This window comes from Terrapene carolina, unplaced genomic scaffold (genome assembly GCF_002925995.2).
Source record: "Terrapene carolina triunguis isolate 2854851 unplaced genomic scaffold, T_m_triunguis-2.0 Scaffold374, whole genome shotgun sequence".
Lineage (NCBI taxonomy): Eukaryota > Metazoa > Chordata > Testudines > Emydidae > Terrapene > Terrapene triunguis.
In genome coordinates this window covers 2,995,163-3,012,534 of record NW_020664725.1, presented here as the reverse complement: position 1 = coordinate 3,012,534, position 17,372 = coordinate 2,995,163, and the positions used below count along the sequence as shown (strand labels likewise).

At 41.6% G+C, this 17,372-nt stretch overlaps 1 protein-coding gene across 2 annotated transcripts in view; it reads left to right on the top strand.

Moving 5' to 3' along the window:
* The window catches only part of EI24 (EI24 autophagy associated transmembrane protein), a 36,750-nt gene extending 21,008 nt beyond the window's left edge, over positions 1-15,742 (top strand). For both annotated transcript variants that reach the window (XM_024209635.3, XM_026657949.2), the window contains exons 4-11: positions 3,502-3,562; positions 4,524-4,590; positions 7,334-7,458; positions 8,388-8,507; positions 8,954-9,065; positions 11,594-11,705; positions 13,166-13,240; positions 13,989-15,742. In XM_024209635.3, the coding sequence (XP_024065403.1) occupies positions 3,502-3,562; positions 4,524-4,590; positions 7,334-7,458; positions 8,388-8,507; positions 8,954-9,065; positions 11,594-11,705; positions 13,166-13,240; positions 13,989-14,151 (835 nt within the window). In that variant the 3' untranslated portion in view covers positions 14,152-15,742. The remainder of the gene's footprint in view (positions 1-3,501; positions 3,563-4,523; positions 4,591-7,333; positions 7,459-8,387; positions 8,508-8,953; positions 9,066-11,593; positions 11,706-13,165; positions 13,241-13,988) is intronic.
* The last annotated feature ends 1,630 nt before the right edge of the window (positions 15,743-17,372 follow it).

Here is a 17,372-nt window from a genome sequence, read left to right as displayed (position 1 = left end):
TTCCATAGGTTGACTGTGTGTTGTGTGAAGAAATACTTCCTTTTTTTTGTTTTAAACCTGCTGCTTATTTAATTTCATTTGGTGACCCTTAGTTCTTGTGTTATGAGAAGTAGTAAACAACACTTCCTTATCTACTTTCTCTATAACAGTTATGATTTTATAGACCTCAATCATATCTCCCCTTAGCTGTCTCTTTTCCAAGCTGAAAAGTCCCAGTCTTATTAATCTCTCCTCATACGGAAGCCGTTCCATACCCCTGATCATTTTTGTTGCCCTTTTCTGAACCTTTTCCAATTCCAATATATCTTTTTTGAGATGGGGCGACCACATCTGCACACAGTATTCAAGATGTGGGCACACCATGGATTTATATAGAGGCAATATGATATTTTCTGTCTCATTATCTATCCCTTTCTTAATTATTCCCAGCATTCTTGACTGTCACTGCATATTGAATGGATATTTTCAGAGAACTATTCACAATGACTCCAAGATCTCTTTCTTGAGTGGTAACAGCTAATTTAGACCCCGTCATTTTATATGTATAGTTGGGATTATGCTTTCCAATGTGCATTGCTTTTCATTTATCAACATTAAATTTCATCTGCTATTTTGTTGCCCACTCACCCAGTTTTGAGAGATCCTTTTGCAGCTCTTCGCAGTCTGTCTGGGTCTTAACTATCTTTTTTGTAATTTTGTATCATCTGCAAATTTTGCCACCTCACTTTTTACCCTTTTTCCACATAATTTATGAATATGTTGAATAGGACTGGGCCCAGTACAGATCCCTGGGGGACACTATTACCACTATTACCTCTCTCCACTCTGAAAACTGACCATTTATACCTACCCTTTGTTTCCTATCTTTTAACCAGTTACCAATCCATGAGAGAACCTTCCCTCTTATCCCGTGGCAGCTTACTCTGTGTAAGAGCCTTTGGTGAGGGACCTTGTTGAATGCTTTCTGAAAATCTAAGTACACTATATCCACTGGATCCCCTTGGTCCACATGCTTGTTGACCCCCCTCAAAGAATTCTGCTAGATTGGTGAGGCATGATTTCCCTTTACTAAAACCATGTTGACTCTTCTCAACAAATTATGTTCATCTATATGTCTGACAATATTGTTCTTTATTATAGTTTCAGCCAGTTTGCCCGGTACTGAAGTCAGGCTTACAGGCCTATAATTGCTGGGATCACCTCTGGAGCCCTTTTTAATAATTGGCGTCACATTAGCTATCCTCCAGTCATCTGGTACAGAAGCTGATTTAAATGATAGGTTACAGACTACAGTTAGTAGTTCTGCAATTTCACATTTGAGTTCCTTCAGAACTCTTGGGTGAATACCATCTGGTCCTGGTGACTTCTTATTCTTTAATTTATCAATTTGTTCCAAAACCTCCTCTAATGATATCTCAATCTGGGACAGTTCCTCAGATCTGTCACCTAAAAAGAATGGCTTGGGTTTGGGAATCTCCCTCATATCCTCAGCCATGAAGTCGATGCAAAGAATTCATTTCGTTTCTCCACAATGGCCTCATCGTCCTTGAGTGCTCCTTTAGCACCTCGATCATCCAGTGGCCCCACTGGTTGTTTAGCAGGCTTCCTGCTTCTGATGTACTTTAAAAAAAAAAATTGCTATTACTTTTTGAGTCTTTGGCTAACTGTTCCTCAAATTCTTTTTTGGCCTTCCTAATTGTATTTTTACATTTCATTTGCCAGAGTTTATGCTCCTTTCTATTTTCCTCATTAGGATTTAACTTTCACTTTTTAAAGGATGCCTTTTTGCCTCTCACTGCTTCTTTTACTTTGTTGTTTAGCCACGGTGGCTCTTTTTTGGTTCTCTTACTATGTTTTTTAATTTGGGGTATACATTTAAGTTGAGCCTCTATTATGGTGTCTTTAAAAAGTTTCCACACAGCTTGCAGAGATTTCACTTTTGGCGCTGTACCCTTTCATTTCTGTTTAACTAACCTCCTCATTTTTGTGTAGTTCCCCTTTCTGAGATTAAATGCTACAGTGTTGGGCCGCTGTGGTGTTTTTCCTGCCACAGGGATATTAAATGTAATTATATTATGGTCACTATTACCAAGCGGTCCAGCTATATTCACCTCTTGGACCAGATCTTGTGCTCCACTTAGGACTAAATCAAGAATTGCCTCTCCTCTGGTGGGTTCCAGGACCAGCTGCTGGAAATAACGGATAGAAATAAGCCTGCTGGATATTGGGCGGCATCCTAATACTGAATTCTTGATATCTTTATGCACAAGAAATCCTACGCCGTTGACATGTTTGTCCTCTCCACTTCCCCCTGTGGGTCCGGGGACAGAATAGGCCCGCTGCTGCTCCTGCATGTCACAAGAGGTGACTAAAAGGGGACTGCCTGCAGAGGGTGAGCTCCTCCAGGTTAGAAATTTGCCCAAGACACACCATATGATGGGCAAGTCAACCATGTCCATACTGGATTGGTCGCAGCCCAGGTTAATAATGACTGCGCCATCCGTCTCCCACCAGGGCGGACGTGACAAGTATACTGTTGGTGTAACCCCAACAGAGAGGATCCATGGAAGAGATAACATCATCATAGCCACATGGAATGTAAGGACATTGAGACAAATAGGGAGGTTGAAAGAACTCGTGTACGAAATGGAACAATGCACCTGGCATCTCCTAGGAATCGCTGAGGTCAGATGGAAGAACTTTGGAGAGGCACTAACGGACGAAGGCCATGTACTCTTATTACAATGGAGAGACTGCAGATACAGTTATGCACTAATCATAATTCAGTAGTTACTGCATGGATGTTTTAACTGTGCATTTCCATTCCTTAACATTTGGGATTTTTGTATTGACCCTTTAACTTTGAATTTCTTGGATTTCTAATGGTTGTTCTTGGAATAATTACAATATCCTTGTAAAGTCTTTTACTCTAAATTACTGATATATAATCTCAATTTTAATTCCATTTTAAAATAGTTTCTGCTGGGAATTAATACTATGTTGAAATGGACTTTCTGATGCAACAGCATTAGTTTTCTATAAGAGTTGAAAAATTAACTTGTGCATTGCAGTGAGCATATGTCATGAGTTTGTGTGGTGAATTGTTGGAGAATTACAGTGCTGCTGACTTAATAAATTCTATTACTAGAATTAAGTTGGTATTACACCTCTACCTCGATATAACGCTGTCCTCGGGAGCCAAAAATTCTTACCGCGTTATACGTGAAACTGCGTTATATTGAACTTGCTTTGATACACCGGAGTGCGCAGCCCCGCCCCCCTGGAGCACTGCTTTACTGCGTTATACCTGAATTCGTGTTATATCAGGTCGCGTTATATCGAGGTAGAGGTGTATATATATTTTGAAGGCACCCAGCACATTCTGATTTAAGATATTGTATAAAAGTGGTTCTCAGTGACCCAGGATGCTGGGGATAATTTGCTTTGAAGAGAAGAAGCTACAGTGATAGTCTCACATGCATGTGTTTTATTGCTCTCCAGTGAACCTCGGATAGTAAGCCGGATTTTTCAATGTTGTGCATGGAATGGAGGCGTATTCTGGGTAAGTGTAATTTTTTTTAATTTCCTAACTTAAAAATTGGAGCACCAGTTTAAACCAGTGCACTGCTTCAGTGCTTTTATGGTTTTAAAGGTGATATGTCAGCATGGCTGCCCAGCTAAGCTGGAAGGCATTATGAATTGAGAGAAACCAGTAAGTTTCTAAGTTTTGATGTTTTATATAAAGAGGGACCCTCCTTAAAATATATAGTTGAACTACTGTATTCTCTAAACAGACCATTATATTAATCTGGAGTCTGTTTCTCAAGTTCCTAATGCTGCTTGTTCACCTGCTGGTCAAATGAAGTCTGTAGTGCTGCTCCGCTGAATCGAATATTACATTTACTCAGGTCAGCTTTCCAAATAGCTGTTAATGAGTTTGGTAGGGTTTATTCATGATTGTAATAGGCGCTTTGCAGCCTAATAAATCATTTGTTTCTTTTCATCTTCCATTAGACTTTGTCATGATGGGTGAGGAATCAATATGGAAATGTTGAAAGGAAAAAGTTCAATTATATATTTTGGTTGTATTTAAGTAGAGCAGCGATCTTTCAGCGCTCTGCATTGATGGGTCATGGTGTTTAATTTTTAATAGATGGCAGGCAAACATTTTGCTATTAAATAGAGAATGCACAATGCCTGCATGAAATATGCCTTTAAATCAGTGTTTATGGATCTTTGTCACTGTAGATGAAAGTTATTGCCCCATCTGAAGCTGAGGTGTTTAGGTGCCAAATATGAAACAGCCTCTCAGTTTGCCAAAGCCATTGAGCGTGGCAATGGCAGTGCAGTCAGACAAGATGGTACTTTTAGTAGGGCAGGAGATGGACACTTTGAGGCAGTTGAGAGTTTCTGGAGTGATTGCAGATTGGGTTGATGGATAGAGATAAGAGTAATAGAAGTGAACCTGTAAATGTCATTAACAAAACCACTTTTATGGTTTCCTTGTTGCCTTTTTCCTTTAGCTTAGTCTCCTCTTGTTTTACCGAGTATTTATACCTGTACTTCAGTCAGTCACAGCACAGATAATTGGTAAGTATATAATTTGTTTCTTTAAAGAGTTCTAGGACATCAGCTGTCCTCAGGGTAAATGATTATTAGCATCTGTGTAGAAGACTAAGGAGACTGTGCCCCACATCCCACCTCTCCATCCTTGAGTTATTTCCCTCTCTCAGGTATTTAACTGAGGGCAAAATCCTTAGAGATGATGAGCATCTGCAGCTCCCATTGACTTGAGTGAGGGATGTAAGGGCTTAGTACAACTCAGGACTCGACCCACTCACTTTGGGCTGTGCCCTCCTCTTCCTGTGTGTTTCATGCATTGATGCTGCCACATCCTCTTTAGTGAACTGACTTGGATCAAAATTAACCAAACTATGGGATTTGGATGCTCAGGTCCCATTAAAATTAATGGGAATTGGACATCCACGTTCTTTAAGCTTCTTTGAAAATCTCAGCCAGATTTTCTTTCTTTCTTGTTTTTCTCTTGTGAAAACTGACATATCAGCCTTAAAAAGCACACTTAGACAAAGTTAAACAATGTTCCAATGACTTGATTAGCATGATTGTGTATCAGATAGAAAGATTGATGGGCAGTTCTGCTAACAGACTGAGAAGTGGTGAAGACTTTTTTTTTTTGGAACCCTATGTTTTAGTATTAAGCTAGTTACATAAGAATGGCCAAACTGGGTCAAACCAAAGGTCCATCTAGCCCAGTATCCTGTCTTCCCACAATGGCCAATGCCAGGTGTCCCAGAGGGAATGAACAGAACAGGTAATCATCCAGCGATCTATCCCCTGTCGCCCATTCCCAGCTTCCCAGTTATTTTTTCTCCATGTGGGAATCCTGCTTCTGTTTGTAATTACTTTAATTTAAATACTGTTCAGAGTGAATTTCATCACAAGCTGTACATCCTCCTCTTTATTGGGGATGTAGCTTCTCATGGAGTTCTATGTAACATAGAAAGTTACCATTAGACATGGGATGAGTTGTTTTTTAATTGGTGTATTCTCTTACCAGCCAGTAAAGTCTAAAGCTGTTAACACTTCTTATCCCAGACAATTCATTTTATATTTTGCAAGAGTCCAAATGTAAATGTTGTAAAGTGCTTTTTAAGTTAAGTGGCATGGACCGCAAATTCTATGTATTACTATTCACACTAACAGGAAAAGTCTCCACTCATTTTCATGGTCCTCAGATTCTTATTAAAACCATTGAAATTAAGCCTTATTACTGAAAGCAAATGTAAAATCCAACATGTTAAAACTCAGTGCATGGGAATAGTAACCTGTATTGAACTATGGGGGCGAATGCCAGGAGGCGTTGGGGGGTCTGCCTCTTAGTATCAGTGGAAGTCTGTTTGTTAGCAGTGTGATACAGTCACATTGCTTCCAGTTTTCTGTCATGTGAGGAGGAGCTTCAGCATAGATCCAGAACAGCCACAGGCATGCCCAATAATTGCTGATGTGAGGCAAGCTAAAAGTAGGGCTGCCAAGTGTTTTTGGGCTCGGAGAACACTGAAAATTCAGGGAAAATGGATCTTTGGTTGCGTTGTCCCTGAGTAAGTTCTTCTCACATAACACAAACAAACACACAAAAGCTCCAACTATCTAAACAAATAAATTTTTTGGGACGAAAGGGAGATACAGTCAGTGATATTGACTGTTCTTAATTTTTGGGAGGTCCTCTAACACTACAGTGATGGACGCCATATAAGTATCTAAACAGGGAAATGTCTTACCCTTACCCTATGTCTCCTGACCTGTCTGTCTCCCCCATCCTCTAGTTCTGTTCTGTTTAACACTATTTCCCCTTTTCTTTGTGTCCTACCTTCTTCTCTCTTGCCTTCCCCCACATCTTTGTCCATCTCCTTTCCCTCTTGCTGTCGCTCTCTACCCTTTTGCCTTACTCCATTCTGTCCTTTTACTTTCATCTCGGTCCCTTTCTTTCTGTTGCTGGGTGAGCCTTCCCCACTGTTCAGATGTCTGGGCTGCTCATGATGTGCATGCTGTAATTGTTGCTTCTTTCTTTCCTTTTCCCACTCTGAGTGTTCAGGCAGAGCAGGGAACAGAATGCTGATGAGAGTGAGCACTTGAGGAGCAGAGAGGTCAGGGAATCTCGCTACAAGTATCAGAAACCTCTTCCAGAGTTATCCATCAAAACAAAGGAGAACCCCATTTTTTTTTCTTGGGTGTTCTGGGCCTCTCATCTCCTGCGAACCAAAACACACAGCTTTGATAACATCTGTTCAAAACAGTATTTGAGGTATAGGCGAGAGCTGTCTTCCCATGTGTCTGCTGCATGACATTTTAGTTGCAGAATGCTTTCTCTTCCCATCCATATATGTTTTCAGCAAATAAATGTCAAACCCAGAAACCTTATTCCTAATGATGGAAGAGGGAACTATGTTCCTGCTTATACCACAAGAAATGGAAAGCCATTGCTTTTGAACTAGCAGGATGCTTTTTGGCAGTCCCAAAGCATATGTTCCCATAGGATTAAAGCACTGGTTCCCTATGGAAGTACTGCTGCTAGGATATTATTAGAAGTAAATAAAGAGCAGGTGCATGAAAATGGGTCTGTAAGGAAGGGAAGTAGATAAAACCAGGAAGGGCCATTTCCTATCTCTCTTTTTGTAGTTGGACCAGAATATCACATCTGTACAAAGGAGGCTGCTGTTAGCTGTTTTTCCATTGTAACTGTAGGTTGTGCAGTCTGAAATGAAGAGAATCCCATGTGCATGTCGCTGATGAGGACTTTATTCTTATTTTGAAGGTGACCCCTCGCTACATGGTGATGTCTGGTCTTGGCTGGAATTCATCCTCACCTCTATTTTTGGTGCCCTTTGGGTCCTTCCTCTCTTTGTGCTCAGTAAAGTCGTCAATGCCATCTGGTTTCAGGTAGGTGAGGATGATGAGGAACAGCCCTCGTTAGCTGTGGGAGCAGGAGTTCACATTAAACAAGTGACCTAGTATATGCTGTGTTACGGGTGCATCAGTTAAGACCATAGAGCAAGAGTACAACCCACAGCCTCCTTTATTTTTAGTATGGAGGGTGACCAGTCAGATTGAGATGGAACATTGCATGCTGGAACATGTAGTCTCCACAGACTGGCACCTCTATAAATGAGCCGTAACCTGCTTTATTTCAGATGTATTAGATAAGGCCTTCTGGTTCAAACAAGCTGCTCGTGTGGCCCTTATTTGGGCAAAGTGTGGAAGGCCATGTGCTCTGTTATGTATAATGCCATAAAAGGAACATTTCTACACAAAAGTTATTGTTCCAGATGTGATGTGTGGTAGTTGCTTGTGTTGAGTGTGTTGGCAGGTGCACTGTGGAATATGTGCAGTGTGTTTCATGATGATGGGGAGATGGCTTGCTGCTTTCTGGGAGAAATGATCACTGTTCTTTTTCTTGCCACCGTTATTTGATTGACAGTATGTTTGGAAAACATGCAATGGAGGCAGCATGGTGATGTGATTAGAGAAAGGGACTGGGAGTGGGGGGCGTGAGTTCTAGTCTCAGCTCTGCCACTGGCTTACTGTATGACTTTGGACTCTGTGCCTCAGTTTCTCCATTTGTAGCAATGGGGTTAATGATACCCAGGTTTCTAATGTACTCTGAGCCCCTTGAATGAAAAGTGCAAACCCTTATTACTACATATAATAAGCTGCTGAGCTAAAGCTGTTACTGCATCAGTAAAAGACAAGATTGCATCCTGAAAGTGTACTCAGTGGAATCGGCATGCTGACTGCAGATCAGTAGTGCAGTCACTCCTGTTAATTGTCTTTGTAAATTAGTTTCCCCGAAATGTGTTTCTCTGTTTCAGGACATTGCAGATTTGGCATTTGAGGTTTCCGGAAGAAAGCCCCAGCCCTTTTCCAGTGTCAGTAAAATCATTGCTGATATGCTATTTAACCTCTTACTGCAAGCACTGTTCCTCATTCAGGTGAGATTAGACCTTTCTTGGGTTTTGTATCTGGGTCAGTAGAGAACCAAGTGCATATTAGCTGTGAAATGCTGAGGGGGAGATGCCAAACCATTCTGCTGTTCAAATGCAGCTGTTGGCATTAGTGACAGCCTTGGAAGAGAAAGCCTCTTGGCTGGAGGGCTGAGCTGTGACCAGGAAACTGTTATATGCAGAGAATTGTGGCCAAATTGATTGATGTTCCCAAAGTGACAGGATGAGCTTTGCTAGAAGGGAGGTGGGGTTCGGAGGGTTCTATTGGAGGGCGGGGGAATAAAATTAAAACTACTAGAAAGCAAGGTCCTCTCTAGTTGTGCTCCCATATCACTCTCTAGAGTGAAGATAAATGTATTGTGTTCCTGCTGTGCTGTACATAATTCCACCACTGCAGAAAGCAAACTCAATCAATTTCTTCTCTTCCTCTGCAGGGGATGATTGTGAGTCTCTTCCCAATTGATATCATTGGCCAGTTGGTTAGCCTCCTGCACATGTCGCTGCTCTACTCCCTGTACTGCTTTGAGTACCGCTGGTTTAATAAAGGTTAGTGCTACCCTTCACTTCCAAGGCTAACAGCATGTGTCTGGAGACATTCTGCATTGCTGGAAATATTTTAAATGCATAAGCTCCCCGATAGGAGGACAATCCAGTTTCAAACACACTTTATCCAGACAAGTAACTTGGGATGTTACCAAGTGATCTCTCTCTCTCTCTCCCTTCCTCACCTCAAGAGTATGGAATATGAGCCTCTCTTTAGAGAATGAATCTCTGCTGTATTTGCAGATTTGTTTTTTTTTCAGAGCATTAAACCTTACTAGGCTGATCGATTTATTGTGCTGTTTACACAAGAGCGATTTAACTAGGAGATGATTTTCACTTGTACTACTCTATTAAATGGTCTCGCCTGTTTAGTCACATTTGGATGTTAGTTCTCAGTAATGGGTCTGAGTATAGGAGCTGAGGTGTTGCTCAAGGGAGACACGTCAATAAGATGAATAAAACAGAGCAGCACCCCAAAGCACCTCATAGTTGGGAGTGAGATCCTGCTGTTCTGGGGACTGCATAGGCAATGGATCAACCATACCACTAGTGGTCCAAGAGACTGTTCTATTGAGAGAGAGGAATGTTGGCTACAACACTGGCATGTTATCCCTGACTTTCTTCAGAAGGTGCTATGGGAACATTTCCACCTGAAACAGTCACCAGATGGGACTTCAGCATCTTGTCTGAAGTCTAGCACCTCTGACATCGCAGCCAACCCTTCTCTGGTGCATGCTCCATTGCAGTGTGAATCCAAATCCTGATAGGGATCTTGACTCCACACCTTTATGGCATCAAGGTGTGAGTGCAACACACAGAGCAGTACAGACACCAGGGGGGTGAATACATCATTTCACAATCCATTTAACACTGGCTGAGAAGGGGCCACTATAGATGACTTACTGCCCTTCTCTGTTTTTCTGTGACTGAACACTCTTGGTTGTGCTGTCCTGAATCTCTTGCCTGCTTATTCATTGAGGCTATAGCAGAGATGAGAAATAGTCACATGGTGTTTGAAGCGGCAGGGAAGATGAGTAGAATAATAAACATTTGTTTGAGGGCCAGATGCAGTCTGAAATTCTCCTGGTGGCTCTCACTTGAAAGCCTTGGGTTTGGTCCCCTTCTGACTTGGTTTGCAGTGTACCATAGAATTCGTAGTTCCAGGGAAAAAACAAGGTTGTCTTGTGTAATGGTTTTTCAGCTCCAAATATTTTTCACTCCATGGAATTAAGTCAAACAGGAACTAAATCCAAAGAGGCAATCTTACCATCATTGGAACCATTTGAATTCTAAATTCAGCTAGAGAAAAAAACACTAGAAGAAAAGAGAACTTTCGTTTCTGATGCTAGAGCTCTGGATTGAGAAGGAGCCTGATGATGAATGTCAGGTAGGCCCAGGCCGTCTCTTGCTCTGTAATGCACATATCCAGACATGCAGAACATGAACATTTACTTGTCTCTCACAGCTATGGTAAAATTGTTTTAATTGTTTAACCTTCTCCAGCAAAGGTAATAGAAGAAAAACCGAAATGATGGTGTCTTTTTCCTTTCAGATTAGAGAGAGATGCCTTGACAACTTGTGCTGACAAAAGATTCCATATTACTTTTCACAAGAGGAGTGTTAGTTCAGTTTTACAATTGGAATAACTTAATTTTGCCACCTACTTTCAACTATTAGTGAAGTTTCAGCCTAACATAGCGTTATTTTGCATCACACCATATGCTGCAGGGCATTTTAAGCATAAAAAGACAGGAAGCTTATAATCTAAATTAGATTCTTCATTTAACACCGTAAATGTTCTGTATTTTTACAGTCCACTGATAAATTACTGCCAGATTTATTCCAAATGTGTCTGCATTTCAATGATGGTAGATGTGATTTTTATCAAGGGGAAAAACCTTTACAAGAAAGTTTTAAAAAAAGCAGTGGGGAGGAAGGTAGAAACCTACTATATTTTTTTTAAAAAGCATAGTCCTCCATATTTTAACTCAGCTGACCAGCTTTTCTGAGGTTACTCTTTGAAGTCTTGATGTTATTTAAACTTGGAGTTTAATCAACTGCTTTTTGTCTTGTGCCTTTTTTCTTATCAAGTCAGTGCGTCCAGTAAACCAAGTTTATATTCTGTTTTTTACTATAAAAGCGGCAAAACAATTCGATTTTTAGACTCTGAAGAACATCTCTATTTCTATGGTGTTGTAAATCAGGGATCCCTTGTCAGATTTTATTGAAGCATGATAGAAAAATTCTACTGTCGTCTCAGGCTTCACACACCACTTTTGAGGCTGATATTCTTTTGTTTGTGGATTTTATAGGGTAGATCCCAAATCTAATTTATAATAGAAACTTGTTTGCAACCTTACCTATGGAATGGCCACTACAGCTCCCTTATGTAGTTTATAAATTACTTTGGGATCATTCAGGATGCCTGGCACTCTAGAAATATGAGATTTAGTGACAACACATGCTCTTTATCCAAAACTTTTGTGCCTTAGTTCCTTAAATTTCTGTACGTTAACTTGTGTTTTTATTAGGAATTGAAATGCATCAACGGTTATCCAACATTGAGAGGAACTGGCCCTATTACTTTGGATTTGGTTTACCGCTGGCTTTTCTCACTGCAATGCAGTCTTCTTACATCATCAGGTGACTTTCACTGGAATGCGTTACCTAGGGAGGTGGTGGAGTCTCCTTCCTTGGAGGTTTTTAAGGCCCGGCTTGACAAAGCCCTGGCTGGGATGATTTAGTTGGGGATTGGTCCTGCTTTGAGCAGGGGGTTGGACTAGATGACCTCCTGAGGTCCCTTCCAACCCTGATATTCTATGATTCTAAATTGGGAGCACTGGGTGGGCGTCCTTGCTTTGCGGGTGATGAATGCAGAGGTAACGTCCCCCAAATACCACCCAAAATTCCCACCCTCCACGAGACCACCAGAGAAGTGTACCTTTCCCAACCCCTGCAGGTCAGAGGAGTATATCTGCTTCCACAGCACCATAGGAAAATAGCTCTGCTAATAAGTAGTTGGAGGGGAAAGTACATTTCGGAATAAGGAAGGTTTCTCCATTAAAATCAGAAATGTAGTGCAGATTCCTCCACCGAACTGCCATACAACTATGAGACACATTTGGATAGTAGAATCTCCCCTACTTCCTGCCCCACTGTATTGATCATTCTGGAGGCACAGTGGCTGGGAAAAGCTCATAAATCCTCTCACTGCTCAGAAATCTTCTCTCTGCTGAGATGATGTCATTGCTGTCTGCTTTATGATTTCTCGTCCTGCTCTGACTCTGCTGTAACCTTCTCCCATACGATTGGAATACTCTTACAGATGGAGCCAACGGTAGCGGCATGGTTTTTTTTATACTTCTAATGCAGAACAGTAAGTAGAGCTAGCAGGGGCCACAATTTATTGATGCAGACAAGCTTCTCTCTGATGAGCTGCATTTCTAACCTTGTCGGCCCTGCCTAAGGTAACACAGAGACAGCAGATATGTGGGAGGTAAAACCCAATTCCAGTGTCAAGCTGCGTATCTGTCCCTTCTTCTGAAAGTTCGCTGAATACTTAAAAGAACACTGCAGTGGATCCCAGCAGGGAAAGATTTAAACTTGCCCAGATCCTACCGGAGTTACTTGTCCTTTATTTACATTGTCAATGCCACACCTTTTACTTGTCTTCCATGTGACTGAGATTGTCCCCCTTAAAGCTGCAGTGACGTGCTGATGGTTGCAGTAGTAGTCCCATGAAGCCCACAGCAATTTCTATTTTATATGCAGGTGCAGCCTATGGAAGCTACAGATCCCGGCACGTGATACTCTCTCTTGATCTGAGCTGCTGGAAAATGTAGTTTCTGCACAATGTGTTTCCCTGTAAATATTGTGACGGGTGCCATCTGCTCCATTTAAACAAATTCAGTGCGGCCCTTAGTTGGGCTGTTTGATTTCCCCTGTGTTTAATGGTGCTTTGCTTCATCCTTCTCCACTCCCTGCAAAGAGATGTCCTGAAATCAGCTTCCATTGCGTGGGAGGTCATTTTCCTGTGTAACCTTATTATGACACCAACTTGTAGTAATTGGCTTTTTGCTCAATGTGCCTTCTTCTCTTTTCAGTGGCTGCCTGTTCTCCATTCTTTTCCCTCTATTTATCATCAGCGCCAATGAAGCAAAGACACCTGGGAAAGCATAGTAAGTATTTTCCGTAGGAAACTCATGATAATGCTAGATGCAGGACGAACTGACACTCGAATCAATGACCTAAAACAGGGCTTTAGCAGTACTGTGTCTGGTAAGCTAGGGGGTGTCCTTGTGCATCTCTGAACATATTGGTCATGTAATGATGGAAGAACAATAGAGTTGGGACACCTCCATTAATTTAAAATAAGGGAAATTAAACCGGATTTTATTAACAGAGAGGACATTGTGTTAACATTTCCAAAGGGTGCGTTATTGGTAAGGGAAAGGTTCTCTGAGGTTATTGATAGACCTGCACTGAACTGAAATCCTCTCATGTCACCCTCCCTGTATGCCAAAACCCTGGAATTCCTGGACAGCCATCAGCTCAGCTCTGATCTGCAGCTTCAAGCTTTTCAAGACAGACTTAACCCCAAGGTTGGAATAATTGGGTCTGCTTTGTCCTCCCTATGTAGATACAAGGATGGAATGGAGGCATCCTGCATTTCCTAGGGGGTGGGTATGATAACTGTGCCTGCATTAGGCCTTTACTCTTTGTCACTGTAGAGTGTATCTACTAATCTGTGTTGTGAAGACACTCATTATCCTAGAATATACTAAGCAAAATATAAAAATGGACAAAGGGAGCTTCTTGCTGCACTATTATATTAATGTGTTTGTGTCTGTGCACGCACGTATGCGTGCAAGAGACACCAATTGAGGCCTTGGGATGGGAGCTCACAGCATTTGTTCTGTGTTTCAGCCATTTCCAGCTGCGTCTCTTCTCCTTGGTGGTTTTCCTCAGCAACAGACTCTTTCACAAGACTGTTTACCTTCAGTCCACCCTGAGCAGCTCCTCCTCAGTAGATAGACTGCCCTCTCCTCACTCATCCCCTGCCAAACAGAAGGCTGCTTTGAGGCACTGAACCACAACCAAAGGGGTGTGTGTGTGTGTGTCATCCTTGGCTGCTACATGTGCCCCTGTGACCTAGGGAAGGGCAGGACCCATTCTGCCAAGGGGCTTGTGCATTTCCCCACTAACCACCATTGTAAGCGCCACTTGGACATTGGTTTTGTGTCACATTGAGAGCGTGGATGGAAATCTCTGGAAAAGTCTGGATTTTTAACACCTTTATGAGTTTTAAAAAGCCAGGTACTCTGTGCTTGTTTTATAGAGTGTAACAGACCTGTGCCTGTACTGTTTTGTATACTCTTTTCCTGTGCCATTTCCCTCGATACCCCAGGAAGAATGGTTTTGTAATCCACGTTTTGCTGTAGCTCGTGGAGCTGATGGGAGTGTCTAAAGTAGATTGCGCCACAACTGTTGGATTCCTCAATGATTATAGTTCTTTGTATAATGTATCTCAGGTCAGGTTTTTGTAATTCCTGCTGTGCTGAAAAGCAGAATTGGAAGACAAACTGGATCATGCTGATCTAGGGGCAAGATCAATTTATATAGAGAGGGGACTCTCCCAGCCCATTATCCAATGAGCTTCAGTCAAGCTCTTTCTGTCAACTGGCAAACTTTGGGTCTTTCCTCAATACAAGACCTGGACAAGTGCCACCTTTCTGTATCCAGTATATATACTGAAGAGCATCGCCTTTCATCAGGATGAAGCAAATTCCTAACCTAAACAGCAGAATGTGGTGGGTTTTTTTTAAATACTGTCTGGAGCTGGGGAAAGCTCCTGAAATTTCAAAGGGAAATTGTATAAACAAGGTCAGGAAGTGAAATGGAAACTTATTGAAACACTTTAACTCTGTAGTTGGGTTGTAAGGTTTTTTAATGTATCTTTTTGTCTCAGCAATCAGATGCTTTTGAAAATTAGTGTCTGCCAGTTTTCCATGGAGACACCATGCATACTGGCGGTATTTAAAAAATAATTCAAAATTATGAGGTTCCAAACTGTATCCAGACAACACAAGGGAGAACAATCAGTTTCTACTGGACTCATGGGAGAACAGACAGACCTGGGCTGCACCATTGCCCTGCTTAAAGTAGGTAGTGTGCGTCTTGGGGAAGAGAAAGAGCTTGTTCAATTAACATGAAAGGCTCCAAGTCTGTCGTCATGGCAACACTATCTCTACTGCAATTGTTGTCCCAGCCTAGGTGGAATGGTATTGGCCAAAGTACACTTACTTGGTTGTAGCTGCAGTGAAACTGCTTTGTCAGCTCAGGATATGTGAATTCATGTGTGTGTGTAAGTCTGTGTGTGTGTGTGTATATATATACTCTGTATACACAAAGGGAGAGTGAGCTATATTGGTTCTAGACAGTGTTCTTGCATGTAAAATTTCTGTTTGGCAGAAAAAAATCTGTAAAATTCAAGAAGCCCTTGGTTTTTCAGAACCGAGGTTGGTCTACAGATAAACTTTTCTCTAGTATTTTCACACTGAAATATTAAATGAAAATGAACAAAAAATCAAAAATTGCAATGGGTTTTGTCTGAGCACTGACGTTAATGTTAAAAGGAAAAAAACTGCATTTTACTGTGGATGGGTCATTCTTAAATTGCAATCCGGGGACTTTGAGGCTCTACATGTGGGAAGGGAGGTGGGGGAGATTTGGGAAACAGTTCAATACAACTTGATCCTGGAGGCAAATGGAAATAGAATTTGAACTTCTCTTAAGCTTCTCTAAATAATGTGAATGACTCTCTCGGCTTGCTACAAAGCACTCTCAAAGTAATACTAGAGAGAGCCACTTTAAGCATGGCCTGCTAAACCTAGGGTTGTGAGTTCAATCCTTGAGGGGGCCATTTAGGGATCTGGGGCAAAAATCTGTCTGGGGATTGGTCCTGCTTTGAGCAGCAGGTTGGACTAGATGACCTCCTGAGGTCCCTTCCAACCCTGATATTCTACGATTCTATGTTACGTACTCTCTCGAGCAAGCTACAGGGAAGAGAAGGGGCAGATTCATATGAGAGTATTTTGAAAATGAACATTTTTGAAAGAGATTGTATATAATCTTACTTTACTGTACAAACAAAACCTTTGTTTTAACAGCAGTTAAGGTTGCTAAATGACAATATATTAACCTATTCCATTATTGACACAAATCAAGCGTTTCAAAGCAAGGAAATAGTTTTGGACACTACATCTGACATTGCCCACTTAATAAGCAACCATACTGTTCTTATCAGGAATTCAGAGATGTGCACATCTTTAACTACAGCAGGTGCATGGGTTTTCAAGGAGATTTAACTCCATGGAAAGTTTGAAGGGGCAGTAATGAGATTGTTTTAAGCCAAAGGGAGGAAGACAAATGATAGACAATTCAGCATTCAGATCAGGGGAACTTTAATGGCCTGTAACTCAAAAACAGTTGGACTAACTTTGCAAAAACTTCCTTTGTTGCTTTCTGAGTAAACGTGACAGTTTTCAGACCAAACTGATTTTCTAATTCAAAGTTATATTGGGGCTAAAAGTGGGCAATGGAACAGAAGTTGGTTCCATATTTAACTGTGAAGGGGCTACTGCCTTTCTCCAGTATGCAATCTGTTATACACATCTATTGTTTGATCATACACATATAGATTAACGTGGCTATCGGAATCTCCCTTCTCGGGCTAACATGATAAATTAATGATGCCTTAACTGAAATAAACAGCATGGAGGAGCGTTACACTGGGCCTGTAACCTAGTACCTTTTCTAGATTATCATGCTTAAAAACGCTTCTTGCTAGAAGGATGTAGCAAGACTTCCCTGGCCAATGGTACTGGGCTGAAGACTGGCCACCATCAGCTGGATAGTGATTGAAGGCTATGAAAGCGACGGGTCATTTGAGGGAAACTGCATGTTCTAATATACTCCTCATTGTGGTCTGGGCTGCATAAGTAGCTGGGTTTTGAAGAGTTAATGAAACATAGAACAGGTGAAGGTATTGCTGCTTTCTGGCAAGTGTACCAGCCAGCTCCCTCCCTCTAACTCTAATAGCTTTCCAACCATGTTTGGCCTCTCCGTTTTCTGGACAAAGACCTCTGTTCCAGACAAGGCCTGCTGTTTCCTATTCACCTATGCACCATCAAATGACCAGTGCTGCTTGAGCTGCTCGCAGCTCTGGTCCGCTGATTGACAAAGGAGGCCAAATTCCATAGTGAGCTACAGCACGCACAAGAGGCAGGCAGCAGTAATGCAGTGGAGTTC